Below are 18,412 nucleotides of genomic sequence, written 5' to 3' on the forward strand. Positions count from 1 at the left end.
GTACGTAATCCTTTCAGATATGTCCGGCTTACACTCTGCATTACCTTTTTTTTTATACATGGAGAAATCCTCATGGACACTCGCTGTTACGGGCAACAGTAGAGTAGTGTCGGACTCTTACCGACTAAAACTTAACGGTGATCTTAACTCTTTAGTAAAGGTGTACCCGGGGTCTCTTGCGAAGTTCTACCGGGGTGCCCTATGTCCCTGTTGGTGTTGAAGAGAGACGTCCTTGTTTGAGTTGGGCCGCTAGGAGGGGACCACACTCCCTAACGCCACGTTCCCTGGTCTGACGCTCCTAGGGTCGCGGAGGCGGCGCCGCGCCCCTGCGGCGTATGGAGTCCCTCTGTTGCGACGTTCTCGATGGATCGCCCGTTCTTTCCCGGTTTCTTTCCGCCCGCTCCTTCGCCAGCATTGTTCGCAATAGGAGCGGACGGCGATGAACTCCTGGCGCCCCCTGAGCATGGCCTCAACGACCTCTTCGGGGGCTAATCTTTCGCCGATGTCGAGCCATAGGACGCGCCGCGGTTCTGCCCACGCTGAACAAAACTCCAGCGTGTGTTGCGCCGTGTCCTCCTCTTCCTCGCAGTGGTGACAGATGGAGGTCACCTCTCGCCGAATCCTTAACAAGTATTTCCCGAATACCTGCGAATACCGAGCACGTGCGTCATCCTAAAGGTCAGCGGGACCCCGCCTCGATCTCTGCAGACTTCCCAGTTGGGAAGCACCGCGCGAACAGCCCTGTGTGGCCGCACAGCGTCTTCCTCGACCAGCTGAGAGCGCCATCGCTCTCAAGTCTCCAGCTTCGCTTCCTCCCGGACGTTTAGGGCGGACTGGCAGACGGACGGCGGCGTCGGACGCCTATCCGACCCCATGCTCCTCAGGTGTTCGTACACCCGTCGGCGCGCAAGGGCCTGCAGCTCAAAAGGGGGTGGGCGCCGCCAGCACATTCGCCGACGCGTAGGATTTGGTCCTATATCCCCTCGCTATGCGGATCGCGGTCGTCCTCTGCATCCTCCTCAGCAAGATTAGGCTGCGGCGACTCGCCATCAGGTCTTCGGCCCATACGGGAGCCCCGTAAAGGACTGGGGACCGGACCACTTCCTCGTAGAGTCGGCGAACTCCCAATCCTGCTCCGCCGATGTTCAGTAGTAGGCCGCATAAAGCGTTGGCTGCAGCTATCACCCTTGGGACCAGAAGCTTGAAGTGCGGTCCGAACGTCCATTGGTTGTCGATGATGAGACCCAGTCTTCATCTGGCGTCTCACCGGGACCTCTTCTCCGTTGATGGTCACGAACAGTTCAGGAGGAGGGGTTCCTCTGCGGCGGTGTTCGAAGAACCATAAGGCCTTGGAATTGGCCGGCGACCGGCGTTGACCGGCAGGCCGGGCCTCTGGATGGCGTGTACCGCGTATGCCACGGCGTTCTCCATGAGATTCACGGTCTCGTTCCACCAACGTCCCCCGGCCAGGACCAAGGTATCGTCGGCATAGCATATCATGGCTGTGCCGGGGGCATAGGACATCGAAGGACGGAGTCGTAGGCCGTGATCCACAATATGGGTCCCAGCACGGAACCCTGCGGAACGCCACGCTCGACCGGTCTTCTTTCTTCGCCGTTCTTCCCGCTGTACATAATCCACCTGTCACTCAGGTACGTCCGGATGACTCCAACAAGATATGCCGGTACCCCGAAATATTGCAGGGCCTCCACTATCCTGGCCCAGGGAATGGCGTTGAAGGCGTTCGTGACGTCCAGGGAGACCGCTAACGCCACGCCGTCTCACCGCGTCCACCTGGTCGAGCAGGCATACCGGCCTGTACGCGGACGGCGACTCCAGCCGACGGCAGGTTCAGCGGACGATCTTCTTTCCGCAATAAGACCAATCTCGCTGTCCGCCATGTCCGGGGATAGACGCCTTCCTTTAGGCATCTGGTGAAGAGATGTTGTAGGCGGGGAGCCATGGTGTCGATCGACTCCGCCCAAACTCGGCCTGGGATGCCATCCTCTTTGTCGCTTCGAAGAGCTCCTCTTCGGTGATTCGCAGCTCTTCGCTCCACTCCGTCGTCGTCGTCGTCGTCATCGCCGCCTCGTCGTCGGAGGAGGAGAATGGCACTGACTATTTTTCGTGTTAGCGGTTGTGGGTTCTCATTAGTTATTGCGTAGGTCAGTTTGTTGAGCACTCATCGGAATCTAATGTTGAATGATTGAACTGACTCGTCTCTTCCTTGCCTTAGTGCCCTGATCTGCTCTGCGTATTCGTCAGACGTCACTTGGGCTGCTACGTTCTGTCGTAATGCGTCGAACAGATCGGTATAGTTCTCGATTCGTATATTTCGAATGCCTTGTGCTGCATTGCCTATTATTTTCTTGATCTTAATGGCCTTCAGTAACGATGCTTTTTCCGAATAAAGGTTTCTCATTGATCGGATTTCTGTTATGAAATTTTCTACGCCTATGTCATCGTCATCGTTTAATATTGGGATATATGTTACTGCTTTTTCTGCTGTCAGAAGATGCTGGTGTGTATCTCTTAGTTGCATTTGCAAGTCGTCGTCATTGTCACGTAAATTTGAGGGTTGGATGATAAAATAAAAATAGTTGAGTCGTAACACAACTATTAATTTTGTTTTAATTAAACTTTATTATGAATTCAGCAATCACAATGGAATACACACTGAATTAACACACATAAATCACAATTCACTCAAACCATGTTATGTAAAACCTAGTTAGACTGATACGTTAAGTACGTGACTGTTATAAGGGTAGAGACAGGTAAAGATATGTTGACTATTCTAAGGATACAGAATAAGTGAAGTTTTACTGACGATATTGTGTCTGGGGAAAGCTATGGGTGGGTGTGTCTAAGGACACGGGACTATCGGATTTGTTGATGACAATTTTGGTTAGGGAAGTGAGGGCAGTAGACACCGTTTCCGATTGGATAATAAGAAGGTTGGTGGACCGGAAAGGGTTTTAGCCGCCCTCGTAAGAAAGTTGCTAACGGAACATACCAGACGTGAGGAAAACCAACTTTCCGTGTTAACCCGTAGTAAACAATAAAAGTAAAAGGAAACCTAAGACAAGAGATGCTCGCTTGATCTAAAAAACCTTAACTATGAAAATTCCAAGATCCCCGGTGGGTACTTAGGACTATTGAGGGTACGCGCCAAGGATGTGCAGACATCTGGGCGCCATCCTGCCCGCGGTATGTGCCCTAGTCTCTGATGTGAATTGACGTTACATACGCCTTCTTCTCAGAACATTCAGCGGAAGGACCGTTGGGATATTGATGGCTCATTAGGCATTTCAGCGATATACATTGTCGCCGAGTGCCGCCACATCTTTATCTCCGTCATCAGTCTATTGGATTTGAACTGTGCCGGTTGTGACACCAAACTCGTCAAAACACGTCTTTTTTTGTAGCGAGGAGGGGAAAATGCTTTTACGCATACCCAAAGACCCGCGTCTCCGGGTTATGTGGGACTCGGCAGATGACATCGCCATACCCACTAAAAACCCCTCCTCATTCTTCCTCTGCTACGGTACTCGAGGCACCAACCCGGTACAGTCATTCGACATTACTTCAGGTTGGCCTCTACACCACGTACCCGATCCTTTGTCCTCTCTCCTCGACTCTGGTCATTCTTCTCCACCTCCCTTTCCTTAGAAAGCTGGCATTTCATCGCCTTTGTACAAAAGTCATGAAACCTGTTCCACAACCGCTCCTCTGCTGCCATCTTCTCAACGACTCGGTTCTCCAATTTAAAATCTTCACCGATCTCGACCTCCAACTCCGTTCTCTCCTCCGTCCATCTAGGGCACCAAAATAGCACATGCTCGACGTCATCCATCACCGCACCACAATCCCAACAGCTGGTGTGCGACTCTTTGCCGATCCTATGACGGTAACAGCTAAAGATACCGTGTCCCGTAAGGATCTGCATCGTATGGTAGTTGATCCTCCTCCTTATTTTGTAGAAGATCAGCGGATCTTCTACGAGTCCAATTGTAGGGGCTGTGGAGCGTCCACTCCAATCTCCACTTGTCCTCTGCCTCCATCTCCAAAACCTTCATTTCTTCCTGCCCAGCATGTGCCGCTTCTTCAGGGCTCTCCTTGATCCACCTTTTCACTCCATACTGCTTCCACCACAACCATGCCTTGATGCAAATCGGCATGCTACCGGTACGGTAGGCGGTAGACGTACGGATCAACGCTGCCCTTTGCGCCCTTCTCATGATCGTCCTATTTGTTTCTCTTCCCAGAGAGGAGGCCCATATCGGTGCGCCATATAGTACCACAGACTCCCAGACCCCATAATACAGTCTCGTGACTAAATCGTTGGGCCCACCGACGTTTGGGACCCAAGAACCGTTCCGCTTTATCACAAACTGCTTTGAGGTGGGGGGAGAATCCCCTAGCACTATTCAACACTACCCCTAGGTACTTCACAACGCGACTAGTGGAAATCTCCCCTCCCCCATCCCCCACGTCAACATTAAAAATCTTCGGAATCCTCTTCCTTGTTAAGAGGATAACCTCCGTCTTCTCCCTGGCCAGATGCAATCCAGCCTCGCAGCACCACCTGGTGGCCAAGGCTATGACCGCCTTTATCCTTTCATTAATGTCGTGGGACCCTCTGACCTTGAGTAGAACCGCCAGATCGTCAGCGAACGCTACTGCTTCGGTATCCTTCTCCAGGTCCAGCGCCTCCAGCAGCCCGTCATACGCTAGATTCCACAGTAACGGTCCTAAGACCGACCCCTGCGGGACCCCTGCGTAGACGTTCCTCCTTACGACACCGTCCCGACAGTGTACCAATATTCTCCTCTCAGCCAGATAGTCCGCTAACAACTCCTGTAGACGTCCCGGTAGCCGTCTCCTTTGAATCTCCTCCATTATCCTCTCCCTCCTTAGAGCGTTGAAGGCGTTCTTCACATCAAGGGCGACCAGAACACACACCAGGCCCTTCCTTCTACACTCTTCAGTAACTGCGACCGTCCTATCCAGGGCTTCAAGAGTCCCCTCTTTCTCCTGAAGCCGTACTGATCCCTATGGAAGGGATCCTGACCAATGCTCCTCTCTATGAGCATTTTCAGCGTGTGCTCCCATACCTTGCTCAACGCCGGCAGTATGCTAATCGGCCTATACGCCGATGACGTCCCAGGTTCTTTGCCAGGCTTGGGTATTAATACCGCCCTAGCCTCTTTCCATGCCGCCGGTATTTTTCCACCGGTATTTATTCCGTTGAGCACTGTCAGGAGCACGCTAGGTCTTCGCTCCGCCAATAATCTCACTACAGTGCCAAGAATCCCATCCACTCCAGCCGCCTTCCTGGGATCGCATTTCCCAACAGCTATCCTCGTGTCTGTTTCTTCGATGCCAAATTCTCCTTCTTCGCCTGGTAGGATCGATGTCTCTTCCTGTGTAGGCGGTCGCAGTTCCTGCCTGGTGACAAAGAGGTCGTCCAGGATTCCCTCCACTCTATCTCTTCCAAGGAGCTCCATTGGCGCCGACCGCATCATTCTCTTCCTCACTACACGACACGGCCTGCCCCATGGATCCTAATCCAAGGTGGCGCAGAACCCCTTCCAACTCTCCTCCTTGCTACGCCTGATCGCCCTTTTCAGACGCCTCCTAGCATCCTTGAATTCGGCCACCAGGACCTCGGCACCATCCTTGCGGGCCGCCACCGCATGCTGAGCTCTTCTTCTAGCTCTTAGGGTTTCGCTCCTTAACTTAGCGAGCTCATCGTTCCACCAATAGTTGGCGCTCCTCTTCGCATCCACCGGGTATTTCCTCTTCAGGTCCACTGCACACGTATGAACCAAACTCTTCTGCAGTCGTTCGCCGCATGCTGCCTCGTCAAATTTAAAGCCATTTCCGTTATATACTTCGTCAAATTTATTTATAAAACCCTCTACATCCATCTCTTTCGTCAGGTATCTAAAAGCGCCACCCTCCACCCGCTTAATATTATCCTTGAACCTATGTTCAATATATAAATGGTCAGAGGCTGAGTACCAATCTAGGACCCTACTCCCCCTCCCCCTCATTCGTCTATTAACGCTAATTATATCCGGGAAGCTAGTCCCTCCATTTCTCAGGAAGGAGTAGCTTCCCGTCGTCCTAATAGGTATAAGCTCATTCCTCGTTATAACATCGAGTAGGCATGTTCCCCTACGTTCCGTCTTAAAGCCCCCCCCCCGCACACCGAGGATTTCGCATTAAAGTCACCGGCAACCATAATCGCCGGTGCTCTTTTTCTCCCCTCCTTTATGACCCCTTCCAGTTCCTTCAAATAATCGTTGAACTGGTCCCTGCCCTTATTGGGGGAACAATACCCACTGACGCAAAACGCATCACCAACTCTGACCCCTACAATCCCTACATTTCTTATCAGGGTCTCGCTCGCCGCATGTTTTCCATTAAACAGGGTAACCCATATCGATGCATCCCCTCCCTCGTCATTAAACCAATAAGACAACTGCCTATAGGGCTCGGAGATGACCACTATGTCCACCCTGCTTTCACATACGCACTGCATCATCAGGTCTTGCGCAAGCCTGCACCTGTTCAGGTTTATTTGTAAGACCCTAATTGGGCCCCCGTCTATTCCTACCACCTAAGCGCACCATAGGGCACGCCAACGAACCCGTTACGTGTCTTGCATTTATACCACCATGTTTCAGACACATGACGCATCTCGGCTCTCTATCACAATACTTCATACCTTCATATCAAAACCTTCATACTATGCTCAGCGCTGCCGCACCTCCTACACAACTCTCTGCCAGGGCATGCAACAGTACACCTTGCCGCCACATGCCCCAACATGTGGCACCTGTAACAGCGCCGAACATTAGCTAACTGCCTAACGGAGGCTATCGTTAGCCCAGTTCTCAGTCTCCTTTCTCTCTCGTCACTAGGCACTCCACTCTCCGGGAGGACCACTACCGCCTCTTGAGTGCCCCATGGTGCCGCCTTTATAGATTTAATTTCCACCTCCCCACTCTCCTCGATTCCCCACTGCAACCTAATTTCTTCCACCAGCTCTTCCCTGCTGGTGAGGGGGTCGATGTTCCTTATTTGTAGAGTCGCCCTGTTCACTGGAGCGGCCACCTCCATACTATCACTCAAGGCGGCTCAAAGTACGTCTGAAGTAGTCATATCTAGGTTACAATTAGGTTACGTTGAGATCTCTCAGCGCTCACGAGCTTCTAGCGAGGCTACAGTTGTATTAGTCATATCTACATATCCAACAATACATACCAAACTCACCATAGTTCATCTGAGAGCTCAAATTTCATATCGAACACGTCAAAACACGTCTGGAGTAATTGCGTTTAGGTTGCAATTAGGTTGCGTTTAGATTCCTCAGACCCCACGTGCCTTTACAAAGGTGAAAATTAGAATTTTCGCATTTGGTAACGAAATATTTCGAACGTGGCGTAGAAAAGTAATTCTGCAAACCGAAAAATACAAACATAACCCATGGATATGCGTCTATAACGATTACATTAGGATTTTGTAATACCCACGTACATCTATTATATCCGTATCTTTAAGCTGCCACGTACGTTTTCAGAGTATATTTTGGAGTTTCCGTGTTTGGAGCAATTAAGTTTGGATTTTTCACTCTTTTACCCTCTAAGTGCAGTTGAAAGAACTTGATTTGGAGTTTTTGACTCCCAAATGGGATTTCATGGGTTAGGTTGAGGATTTTCAACTGCTAAGTGGGTTTTGATTTAAGATTTTTATGCTAAAATTAGTGTTACGTCGGACGACACTCTACGTAGACCAGGCCATACACCGAGGGCCAGACGGGAACCAGATGTCCGCTCATCCTTACTGCGTACCTTCAATAGTCTTAAGGACCCATCATAAATCTCAGTAATTTACTAGCTGTGGTCCTTCAGACCGAACAAAGTTTTTCTCACGTACGATGCTTCCCACTAGCAACTTTCTCTCGAAGGCGGCTAAGACCCTTCCTAGTCCACCAACCTTCGTTTATCCAATCAGAAGCAATGTATACTGCCCTCACTTTCCTGACCAAAAATGTCATGAACAAATCCGATGGTCCCGTGCGCTAGACACACCCATCGCTAGCTTTCCTTCGACACAGCATTGTCACTGTACCTTACTTATTCTACAACGCTAGAATAGTCAACATGTCAGTAACGGGTTCTGTCTTTTCCCTTTTGCTACGTCAACTATAACAAAAGTTCTACGAGCCTTGCTCTATCACCAACGAATATTGTGCCAATGAAGCGCATCTCTATACGCTAAATCATTGTCAACGATACATATCATAAGCAACGGTGTAACTTAAGTGTTAAAATATATAATTTATGTTGAGGTTATTCGGTGTGTAAACAGAGAAAACACGTGGATAAATTGTAAGGTAGAAAATATATTTAAATAGAAGTGTAATAAGTAAAAATACAATTTGAGCTGGTCCAGATCCGCACGCTAGCTGTGTTACCTAATAACTGAAAAACCCCGAAGCCAACGTCGCCTGTCTACTGTTTATGGCCTGACTTCGTCGCAGTCTTTTGTCTACGCGCTGTCGATGGCTTCAGTGCTTGAGAAAACTAAAAAGGCCAGATGTAGAGTTTTCTTAGAAGTGGTAATCACTTCAACACCCTCCCTAAAACTCTACATCCCTACAAACAATTATCTCAAATTTACAAGTTATCTCTTAATATTTTCTAACTCTTGTCGTAAATATCTGAAAATTAATTTGTCAATGCCTTCTCAAGTACATTTGCCAGCCGCCTTTCTCTTTTCCATACAAATTAATTTATTACACAAAAAAAAACTAGAAGACTAAACAGATCATGTAGAGTTTTTCCTCTTTTTTTTTTGAGAAGTAATAATCACTTCGACACCCTCCCTAAAAACTCTACATGTTTACAAACAATTACCTCTTAATATCTTTTTTACTTTTCAAACCTAACTTTTTCCTTAAATATTCAAATCTCGGTTTTGGCAACGCCTTTGTACATATATCTGCCAACTGCTCTTCGCTTGTTACATACGTTATATCAATTTCGCCTCTATTGTATAAATCTCGCAAGAAATGATATCTTACGTCAATATGCTTACTTCTTTGATGGAATTCTGGATTCTTAATTAATTTCACGGCACTAGTATTGTCTACACATAGCATATACTTAAGGATCTCTAATTTACATTCAAGAAATATTTTCTTTAGCCACATAATTTCTTTCGCTCCTGAGGCTGCACTGACATATTCAGCTTCGGTCGTAGATAGAGCTATACATTGTTGTCGCTTACATTGCCATGTGATGGCCGCATTCGCATACTTACATACAACGCCTGATGTCGACTTTCTTGTTTCTTTGTCGCCTGCATAGTCAGCGTCGCTAAAGGTTTCGAGACTGCCTGCTTTTGTATATAAGAGTCCCATGTCTGCGGTCCCTTTTATGTAGCGCAAAATTCGTTTGACTAATTTCCATTGATACTGGTTTGGATTCTCTAAGTGTCTCGCCGCTATATTTATTGCAAAACTAATATCTGGCCTACTTACGGTTTGTAAAAACATTAAGTTCCCTACGGCTTCTCTGTATGGTGCGTTACAATCATTCATAGCTGTTTCCCATAACTCTTTCTTTTCGGATCTCATCGCTTCGTTAAAATCCACCGGTAATTTTTCCGCTACGTACGTTACTGGGTTACCATAAAAATCGGTTCGTTTGATCTTATCTCTATCTCTCAATTGTCTCACATTGTCGCTAGTTCCATAAGGTTGTTTTTCATGTTCACTCTCTGCACTTTCATACGTACATGCTCTATCGCTCTGCGCACTCACATCTTCGCGCTCGACAATTTTCGGTAAACTTAATTTTACGAATTTCGCATTTTCTAGTTCAGGCTTAAATATTACGTCACGGCTTAATATTACATTTTTTACTGTCGGCACGTACACTCGATACCCTCGTCCGTCATCTAAATAGCCTACCAAATATCCTTTGTTAGCCTTTTTGTCAAGTTTTGTCCTTTTCTCCGCAGGTATGTGAGCAAAGCACTCAGTACCGAAAACCCTAAACTTTTCTAAATTCGGCGGTTTCCCATACCACAGTTCATATGGTGTTTTCTTATCTTGTCTTGTCGGTCCCGTCTTATTTATGACATGTACTGCTGTGTTCATGGCTTCGGCCCATAAGAACAGCGGTAGATTTGGTTTCGAATATAGCATCGACCGACCTGCCTCTACTATTGTTCTATTTTCCCTTTCTGCGACACCATTCTGTTCAGGAGTGTATGGGACGTTAATCGTGTGCCTAATTCCCTGACTTCTTAAAAATTCTTTGACTTCTTTATTTTGGAATTCTTTCCCTCCATCACTATGAATTTCTTTAATTTTATCCTTAAATTGATTTTCAACTTCTAGGCAAAAGGTTTTTAGTTTTTCAATTACTTCTGACTTACGTCGTAAGAAGTAAATCTTTGTGAATTTTGAAAAATCATCTTTAAATGTCAGAAAATACAGTTTCTTGCCTAATGACTCGACTTCCATAGGTCCACATACATCCGTATAAATAATTTCGCGAGGTTTAGTCGCCCGATTGATTTTCTCGTGAAAATTCGATCTATGCTGTTTCCCGTACGCGCAACCTTCACAGAAAAGGTTATTATCCTCTACAACTTTCATATTTGAATTCTTTAAGAATTCTTTAACATGTCTGATGTTCTGATGACATAGCCGTTCGTGCCATAACTGCAATGTGTCCGCGTTTGACTCCGCTCTATTGCTAAAATTACAAACTGACGGTATGATAACTCGCATATCTACTTTATACAAATTTCCGATAACAGAACCTCTTGCTATTATTTTCTGATTTTGTAAAAATATGCAATTGGTCCCTTCCTTTGAAATACAAAAATCTATGCCCCTTCTTGCGACAGATCTAATCGAAAACAGATTTCTTTTCATACCTGGTACGTATAGAACATCGTTCATTGTACATGTTACCCATTTGCCGTCCACAAAAGTCTCTACTCTGATTTTTCCTTTGCCGCACGCATCCATGAACGTACCATCGCCGATCTCTATCTTCACCGTGTTATCGAATTCTTCGAAAACGCTGAACCATTCTCGTCGTCCTGTCATGTGATCCGTAGCTCCTGAGTCGATTATCCAAACATCAGGGTTTGCCGTTCGTATCGCTGAGGTACTTCCAATTCCGCTGTGATCCCGATTTTGGTTTCTAGGTTCCTGGTTGTCTCTACTGTTGCTTCTTTTGTTATTTTTAAAACAGTTTTTGCTGGTGTGGCCTTTCCTTTTGCATATAAAGCATCTAAAGCAATCCTTCTTTAGATGGCCAACTTTTCCACAGTTAAAGCAACTTGGTCCTTGTTTCTCGTATTCGCGTTTACTTGACTGCTTCTGCTGTTCCCTTTTATAATTATTACCTTTTGTTACCAGTGCCACCGGTGTTTCCTGGTCGTCTTTCTTCCATCTAATTTCTTCCGTCATCAGCCTGGTACTAAGCCTGTCTAAGGTCTTCTTTTCTTCTTCTACGGAATCCCACGCACTGTGAAAATGATCGAATTTGTTTGGTAACACCGATAAAATGCGTGTTATCAGCATTTTCTCGCCAATTTCACTCCCAAGGGCTTTCATCTTCGCCGCTATGAATTCCAACTTTGATAGGTTGTAAGAGACATTTTCAGATTCTTCCCATTTAAAATCGAAGAACTGCTTCTGGACCATATTTAAATTCTCATCCGACTTCATGTCATATACTGTATTCAGCTTTTTCCACATTTCATGTGCTGTCGTGCAACATAAAAGAAGATCCAACGGTTTCTTTCCTACTGAGGTCACGATTAATTTTCTCGCTAATCGATCTGCTTTCAAAAATCTTCCACGAGCGATTTCTTTCTCCGCGCTGTTACCTGGATGACACAAATTCCCTTCACACACGTTGATCAGGTCGTCATCTTCCTCCAAAAGTGTACGCATAACAAAACGCCACTGGAGCCAATTTTCTTCGCCGCGTAACATCTCGATCTTCGCACTTGCTGATTCCATTTTAGCACTATCCCTTATTTTACTAAGCACAACACTTTAACAATTTATTCACTTCACGTTGCTACCTTGCAATTTACAGCCCTGGGCCCATAACCTGTTGAGGTTATTCGGTGTGTAAACAGAGAAAACACGTGGATAAATTGTAAGGTAGAAAATATATTTAAATAGAAGTGTAATAAGTAAAAATACAATTTGAGCTGGTCCAGATCCGCACGCTAGCTGTGTTACCTAATAACTGAAAAACCCCGAAGCCAACGTCGCCTGTCTACTGTTTATGGCCTGACTTCGTCGCAGTCTTTTGTCTACGCGCTGTCGATGGCTTCAGTGCTTGAGAAAACTAAAAAGGCCAGATGTAGAGTTTTCTTAGAAGTGGTAATCACTTCAACAATTTATAACCCTGTTAATCGCAGTGTTATACCCTCTTAACCACCCCTATAATCTTAACGGAAATCAGGGGATCGATCAACTCGTGGTGTCGATTATTATAATCGTAACGGGAATTTACGACTCCCGTTGACGTGTTTCCTCCCGATTGCGTCTCCCCGCAATTGGTCGAAAATACAATTAGATTTACAATTTTTTACTTTAAAATGCTTTTTCATGGATTAGATTTTGGACTTCTAATTTCCAAGTGTGTTTATAACAGTAATGCTTTGGATTTTTAGCTTCCATGTGTATTTTCTGGGTTCCCTCCCAAATGCCAACTTTCCAACTCTGCACACTACTTATTCTTTTCTTTACAAAACTTGTATCTTCAAATTGTCTATATATTTAGTATCTTTTTGTTTTTCACATATATTTTACATTACTGTTATAAATAAATAAAAATTAGTTTTTGTAAATCTTTTACTTCATTATTGTACGTTTATGGTAAGTTATAAACACATTTAAGTATATGTACAAAAATATTATCTGTCTGTATTATGTCACAGCGTATTTTAACAAATCATTATTTATATATAAAAATACGATTTTTCTACATTCCATTATAAGCTGGGCCACCTCCACCTTCTGGTACAACCCAGTTAATGTTCTGACTCGGGTCCTTAATATCGCAGGTTTTACAGTGAATGCAGTTCTGAGCATTAATTTGCAACCTTTCTCCTTCTCCAGATTCCAATGGTACAAATTCATAAACACCTAAAACGGATAAATAATAATAATTAAAGCTCTTTTATTATCTTCCTTCGTATATTTTGTTTTGCAAACATTTGTTGTATAGATTGTATTGTATACTATACAATATATTATATACTACTGCGTACATTTAATTTATAAACTATTTATTACTAATAAGATATTAGTGATTTACTCCACTGATAGAATATCTACAATATATCAAAGTTTAATATTCGGTAGTCAATATAAGTTAATAAATTTATAATCACAAAATTTATCAAGCATGGTTTCCTTATAGTAAAAAATGTGTTAAAGAATTCTCTATAATTCTCAATAGAAGTACCTATTTCATTATTTTAAAAAATAAATATATAATATACTAATGATATTAAATGTGTTTATAAATATGTACTTACCAGCAGGACAAAATCGACCTTCTGGCCCGGCAAATATCGTTAAATTTCTTTTTACTGGTACAGTATCATCAAGCAAAGTAAGATGTGGTGGCTGATCGGCTTCATGATTTGTACCAGTAAGTGCCACCGAAGATAGTAAATCAAAAGATATTTCATTATCCGGCTGTGGATATTCTATCGGTGTACATTCCGATGCTGATTTCAAACTTTTATAATCCGGACCTAGAAAAAATATTAATAATTATTTTTATCTTTTGTCGATATTTACTACCTTCTTATTTAATTTTGTTATAAATTATTTTACCTCCATGAGACAAAGTCCATGGCTCTCTTCCTCCAATCAACATTGAAAATGCAGAATATAGCAGACCCCCGTAAATACCAAATCGAGTATGAAAACTGGGTCTTATATTCCTTATAGCTTTCAGCTCTTTATAAATCCAACTGTTTCGTATTTTATCAGTATAAGATTTCGGTTCTAAACCTTTTGTTGGCGAAGGATTATTTTCTGCACTAATTATAGCTTCAATTGCACTTTCTGCTGCTAGCATTCCACTCTTCATAGCATTATGTGTTCCTTTAATTTTAGGTACATTAAGAAATCCTGCTGTACAACCAATAAGACAACCACCAGGGAATTGAAGTTTAGGAATAGATTGAAAACCTCCTTCTACTAAGGCTCTTGCACCATACGCAATTCTAACACAAAATGTAAAATTTAGAATGAATCTTCCTATAAATATAAATATTAATTTATTCATACCGGTATCTTACCTTTTCCCACCTTCAAGTACTGGTCTAATGCTTGGGTGTTGCTTAAATCTTTGAAATTCCTTAAATGGATGTAAATAAGGATTAGAATAATCCAAACCAACAACAAAACCAATAGTAACCAGAGGTGTATCTTCACTAAGATGATATAAGAACGAACCACCATAAGTGTCTTTTTTCAATGGCCAACCAACAGTGTGTTCAACAGTGCCAGGCATATGTTTTTTTGGATCAATTTCCCAAATCTAATAACATTAATATCTATCTTATAGTTTTGAAATTATATTAAAATGCATTAAAATTTATGTTTAATGATAATTACTTCTTTTAATCCTATACCATAGGTCTGTGGTTCACAATCTTTCCTAAGATTTAATTTCTTTGAAATCTGTTTTGTAAGATGACCATGACAACCCTCTGCAAAAATTGTACATTTTGCATGCAATTCCATTCCACGTTCAAAAATATCCTTTGGTGAACCATCTTTATTAATACCAACATCATTTGTAGCAATTCCCTTAACGGATCCATCTTCATGATAAAGAACTTCTGCAGCTGCATATCCAGGATATAATTCTACACCTGCAGCTTCGGCTTGCTCACCAAGCCAGGCTACAACATGACCTAATCTAAAACAAGAAATTAGGTGAAGAATGCTTAGGATACTAACATGACCAACTTTATCATATTATAGTTTATTACCTAACAATGTAGTTTCCATGATTGTACATTGGCATTCCTTTTAAGATAGGTATTGGTAATCTGCCTTTCTCAGTGAGAAATGCGAATTTATCTTCTGTAACAGGGGTATTTAGAGGTGCTCTTAATTCCTTCCAATTTGGAAATAATTCATTTAATGCTATTGGATCTATACAAGCTCCGCTGAGAATATGGCCACCAATAGTAGAAGCCTTTTCAACAAGTGTAACTTTTAATTCTCTTCCATGCTTTCCTGCCAATTTACGTGCTTGAATTGCAGCAGATAATCCAGCTGGTCCACCTCCCACAATTAAAATATCTGTTTCATCTACATATCTTTCCATATTTACACCTGCAAATGATATTTGATACTTGAATTATCATGCAATAATATATATTAATAATGTAATAATGTATATTATTAATAAAAAGTATTGTTTTTTCATATTCAATTTCATATTTATAAATTATACCTTTCCATCTTGGATCTGATTCTCTGGGTATAATAGTGTAGTGAGTTGTAATTCTTCGAAACTTTTCTTGTGAATAAGCTCTTTGAAACATCCATTGAAATTTCTGTTCTATCAAGAAGTATGATAAAAATAAGATATTAGTAATATTTGGTACAGTTTTTTTACAATTAATATCTTAATATTTTATAATATCTTAATTTTATTATAGGAAGTTCACAAATGATAATCACCTTTATATTTTATATTTTTTTATTATTATTATATATAAGTACATGTTAAATATTTATAAAGACCAATAAAAATGTAAGACACTTGCGCACTACTTTCCTTGCTACATGTAATTTAACAAGTATAGTCTTGTATAGATCAGTACAAGTCAACAGTATCAACAAACAATCAAACCTAACCTAACAGTGAAAGTCTAAGGAGATTTCTTTAACACAGTAATTGTCTAGCATAATACGTTTTCACTTGTGTCTCTATACATATGCATATAATATATATGCATCTCTATGCATAGAGATGCATATATATTATATGCATATATTAAAATATGAGATATATGTAATTGGTGTATGAAATAAAACTATATAAAGCTATATGTATATCACAAAAGTAATGTATGTGCATATGTATATTTTCTATGTATAAATCGTAATTACAAAATAAAATAAGTTTTTATATGTTTTGCAATATCGTAAAAACATCTTATTTATTTAATAACGGACATTAATTAAGAATATTTGTTTGTTATCTTTATTCTTTATTTAATATAAATTAAAACTCACAATATGCTCTGTTAGTGATATAAGAAATGTTATAATAATAACAATAAAAAATTTTAAATTAATATGTAATAAATAATGTATAATATATAATAATTTACAATAAATTGCAGTTAATAAAATGAAGATTTGTGCGAGTAATCTAACAATCACTTGTCAAAATCCAAAATTTTTAAAGATAATAAAAATAAGATAGTAAAATTGTATTATATATCAAGCAAATATTACCAATAAACTTACGATTATTTGATGCAATAAGTATTACTCGAGACATAACTGCATATCACAATGAATGAACTGTGATCTCGACAATAATGTGTGCTACTACTCAGTTATATATACATATGTATATTACAGTATCAACGATCAACTGCTACTACAAATGTATGTCAAAATCAGCCATCAAAATTTAAAACTCGAGACTAAAGTCATGATTTTATCACAAATAATATATGTATATACAAAATAGGTTATCACCATCACCACATGCGAGGTAGATGTATACAGTGTACAGTACATATAGAGCAGCACAGACCTATGTACTGTGCGTTGCTGGAAAGATAACTAACGAAACGGCACAGGCAAGAGAGGTACTGCTGTGTATCGCTCACCGTCATACGTTGTTGTGTTGTCCTGTTTGTAATATCTAACACTTTTGACTAATACGCATGCTTACCTTTATAATTGTGTTCAGTCTATTCGAAATAACCAATCGGTCTAGTATTCCTTACGTTAGTCATCTTTGTAGTAACGCACAGTGGTATTTGTGGTAACGCATTTGTGGTATATGATACACTACATATATGTATAATATTCCTATATCTATGATAACATCTTATGGAACTTTATGCCATCACAGACCAGGTACAAATTGGACGTGACATGCAACAGATAATGCTTTTTCTAGTTCCATGTTTTTGGAATCATCTGAACTCCTTATCATTTTCGTGTCACATGCGACGTTATCGACTCAGTATCGTACTTTATTCTTAATCAATACTACTAGTTAAATTATGTAAAACTAAGAGTTTTCTATGAAATTACAGAATAAAATATGTATCGATTAGGATATCCTATAATCATAACGAAGTATAGAATGTTATACTTCTACAATACTTCAGAAAATATTACTTCATTACACTCTATCACAAAAATCCAATCCATTAAATTTCAGGAATCGATGATAGTCTCGTTAAGAGATTAATAAGTTGCCTAATTAAGTAAAAACATATTCACAGTCGTAGCCAATTAACTCATTAATTGCTTGCTACATAATACCATAATTGTATCACAGTAGTCAACATTAAAAAGTTAAAAAAATAGTAGCTCTTGTTCAAAATTACTGTTTGAATCAACTGTTAATTCAATCTGACGCGTGCTATAGAACTCTTTATGTTAGAATTCTTTATCTCGTCTAGAATAGTAATTCGTGACAGATAGATAGATAGATAGATAGATAAATAGATAGATAGATAAATGGATAAATAGATAGATAGATACAGAGAGAGAGATAGAGAGAGAGAGAGAGAGAGAGAAAGAAAGAGATTTCATAGCCATATACAAATCTCTAAATTGTTGGGAACGGAAAAGTTTTTAATGTGACGCTTATTCTGTTATTTATTGATGATCATAGCACCTTGTCTTTGCTTTTAACTTTACCAATTTTCGCGTTGGAATTACATACATATACTATAAAATTCCATCTATTTGAACTTGTCGCGGGACAAGTAGTCCCTAGACATGTATATAATATGAGCTTACTAATTCTCCCTACTATTTACGATTTGTCGATTCGTATAATAGTAGCTCACGTTTAGATGAATGAATTTACATATCAGACATTTATTTAATAAAGCACTAATTAAACTTTTTAGTTAAATAAACGGAGCTATAAAATATGGAACTTCGTGGCTCGCATTCATCAAAAGGAAATACACTTTAAAAGCGATAAATTTAAAGACATATTGAGAAAGAATGATAACTTAACACGTTTAAATGTTTAGATTATTAAATTAAAAATATAATATATTTAAGTCTATACAGCATACGATATTATTATATCAATAAATATAAAGGTCAGTGGAA

General features: G+C 41.2%; 1 protein-coding gene across 3 annotated transcripts; it reads right to left on the reverse strand.

The window, feature by feature from the left end:
• Positions 1 to 12,956: 12,956 nt before the first annotated feature.
• Positions 12,957 to 17,202, reverse strand: Etf-QO (electron transfer flavoprotein-ubiquinone oxidoreductase). Of its 3 annotated transcripts, none has more exons than XM_033342712.2 (8): positions 17,004 to 17,202; positions 15,543 to 15,650; positions 15,073 to 15,421; positions 14,693 to 14,999; positions 14,374 to 14,615; positions 13,904 to 14,298; positions 13,600 to 13,821; positions 12,957 to 13,204 (listed from the first exon to the last, which is right to left on the reverse strand). In XM_033342712.2, exons 2-8 carry the CDS (start codon positions 15,631 to 15,633, stop codon positions 13,041 to 13,043), a joined length of 1,770 nt encoding a protein of 589 aa, XP_033198603.1. In that variant the 5' UTR covers positions 15,634 to 15,650; positions 17,004 to 17,202; the 3' UTR covers positions 12,957 to 13,040. The 3 variants fall into 3 exon arrangements, with proteins under 3 accessions (XP_033198603.1, XP_033198602.1, XP_076475764.1); XM_033342711.2 differs by lacking the exon at positions 17,004 to 17,202 and adding an exon at positions 16,568 to 16,962; XM_076619649.1 differs by lacking the exon at positions 17,004 to 17,202 and adding an exon at positions 15,773 to 15,998.
• Between the last annotated feature and the right edge of the window lie 1,210 nt (positions 17,203 to 18,412).

The sequence above is a fragment of the Bombus vancouverensis genome, chromosome 6 (assembly GCF_051014615.1).
Source record: "Bombus vancouverensis nearcticus chromosome 6, iyBomVanc1_principal, whole genome shotgun sequence".
NCBI lineage: Eukaryota > Metazoa > Arthropoda > Insecta > Hymenoptera > Apidae > Bombus > Bombus vancouverensis.

Excerpts from the sequence above, each read along its gene's own strand:
- Etf-QO (XM_033342711.2), bottom strand. The coding sequence starts at position 16,601 with ATGTCTCGAGTAATACTTATTGCATCAAATAATC. Across the intron at positions 15,422-15,542 it reads ATCAGATCCAAGATGGAAAG|GTGTAAATATGGAAAGATAT; the intron begins GTATAATTTATA and ends TATCATTTGCAG. Across the intron at positions 15,000-15,072 it reads CATGGAAACTACATTGTTAG|ATTAGGTCATGTTGTAGCCT; the intron begins GTAATAAACTAT and ends TTCTTGTTTTAG.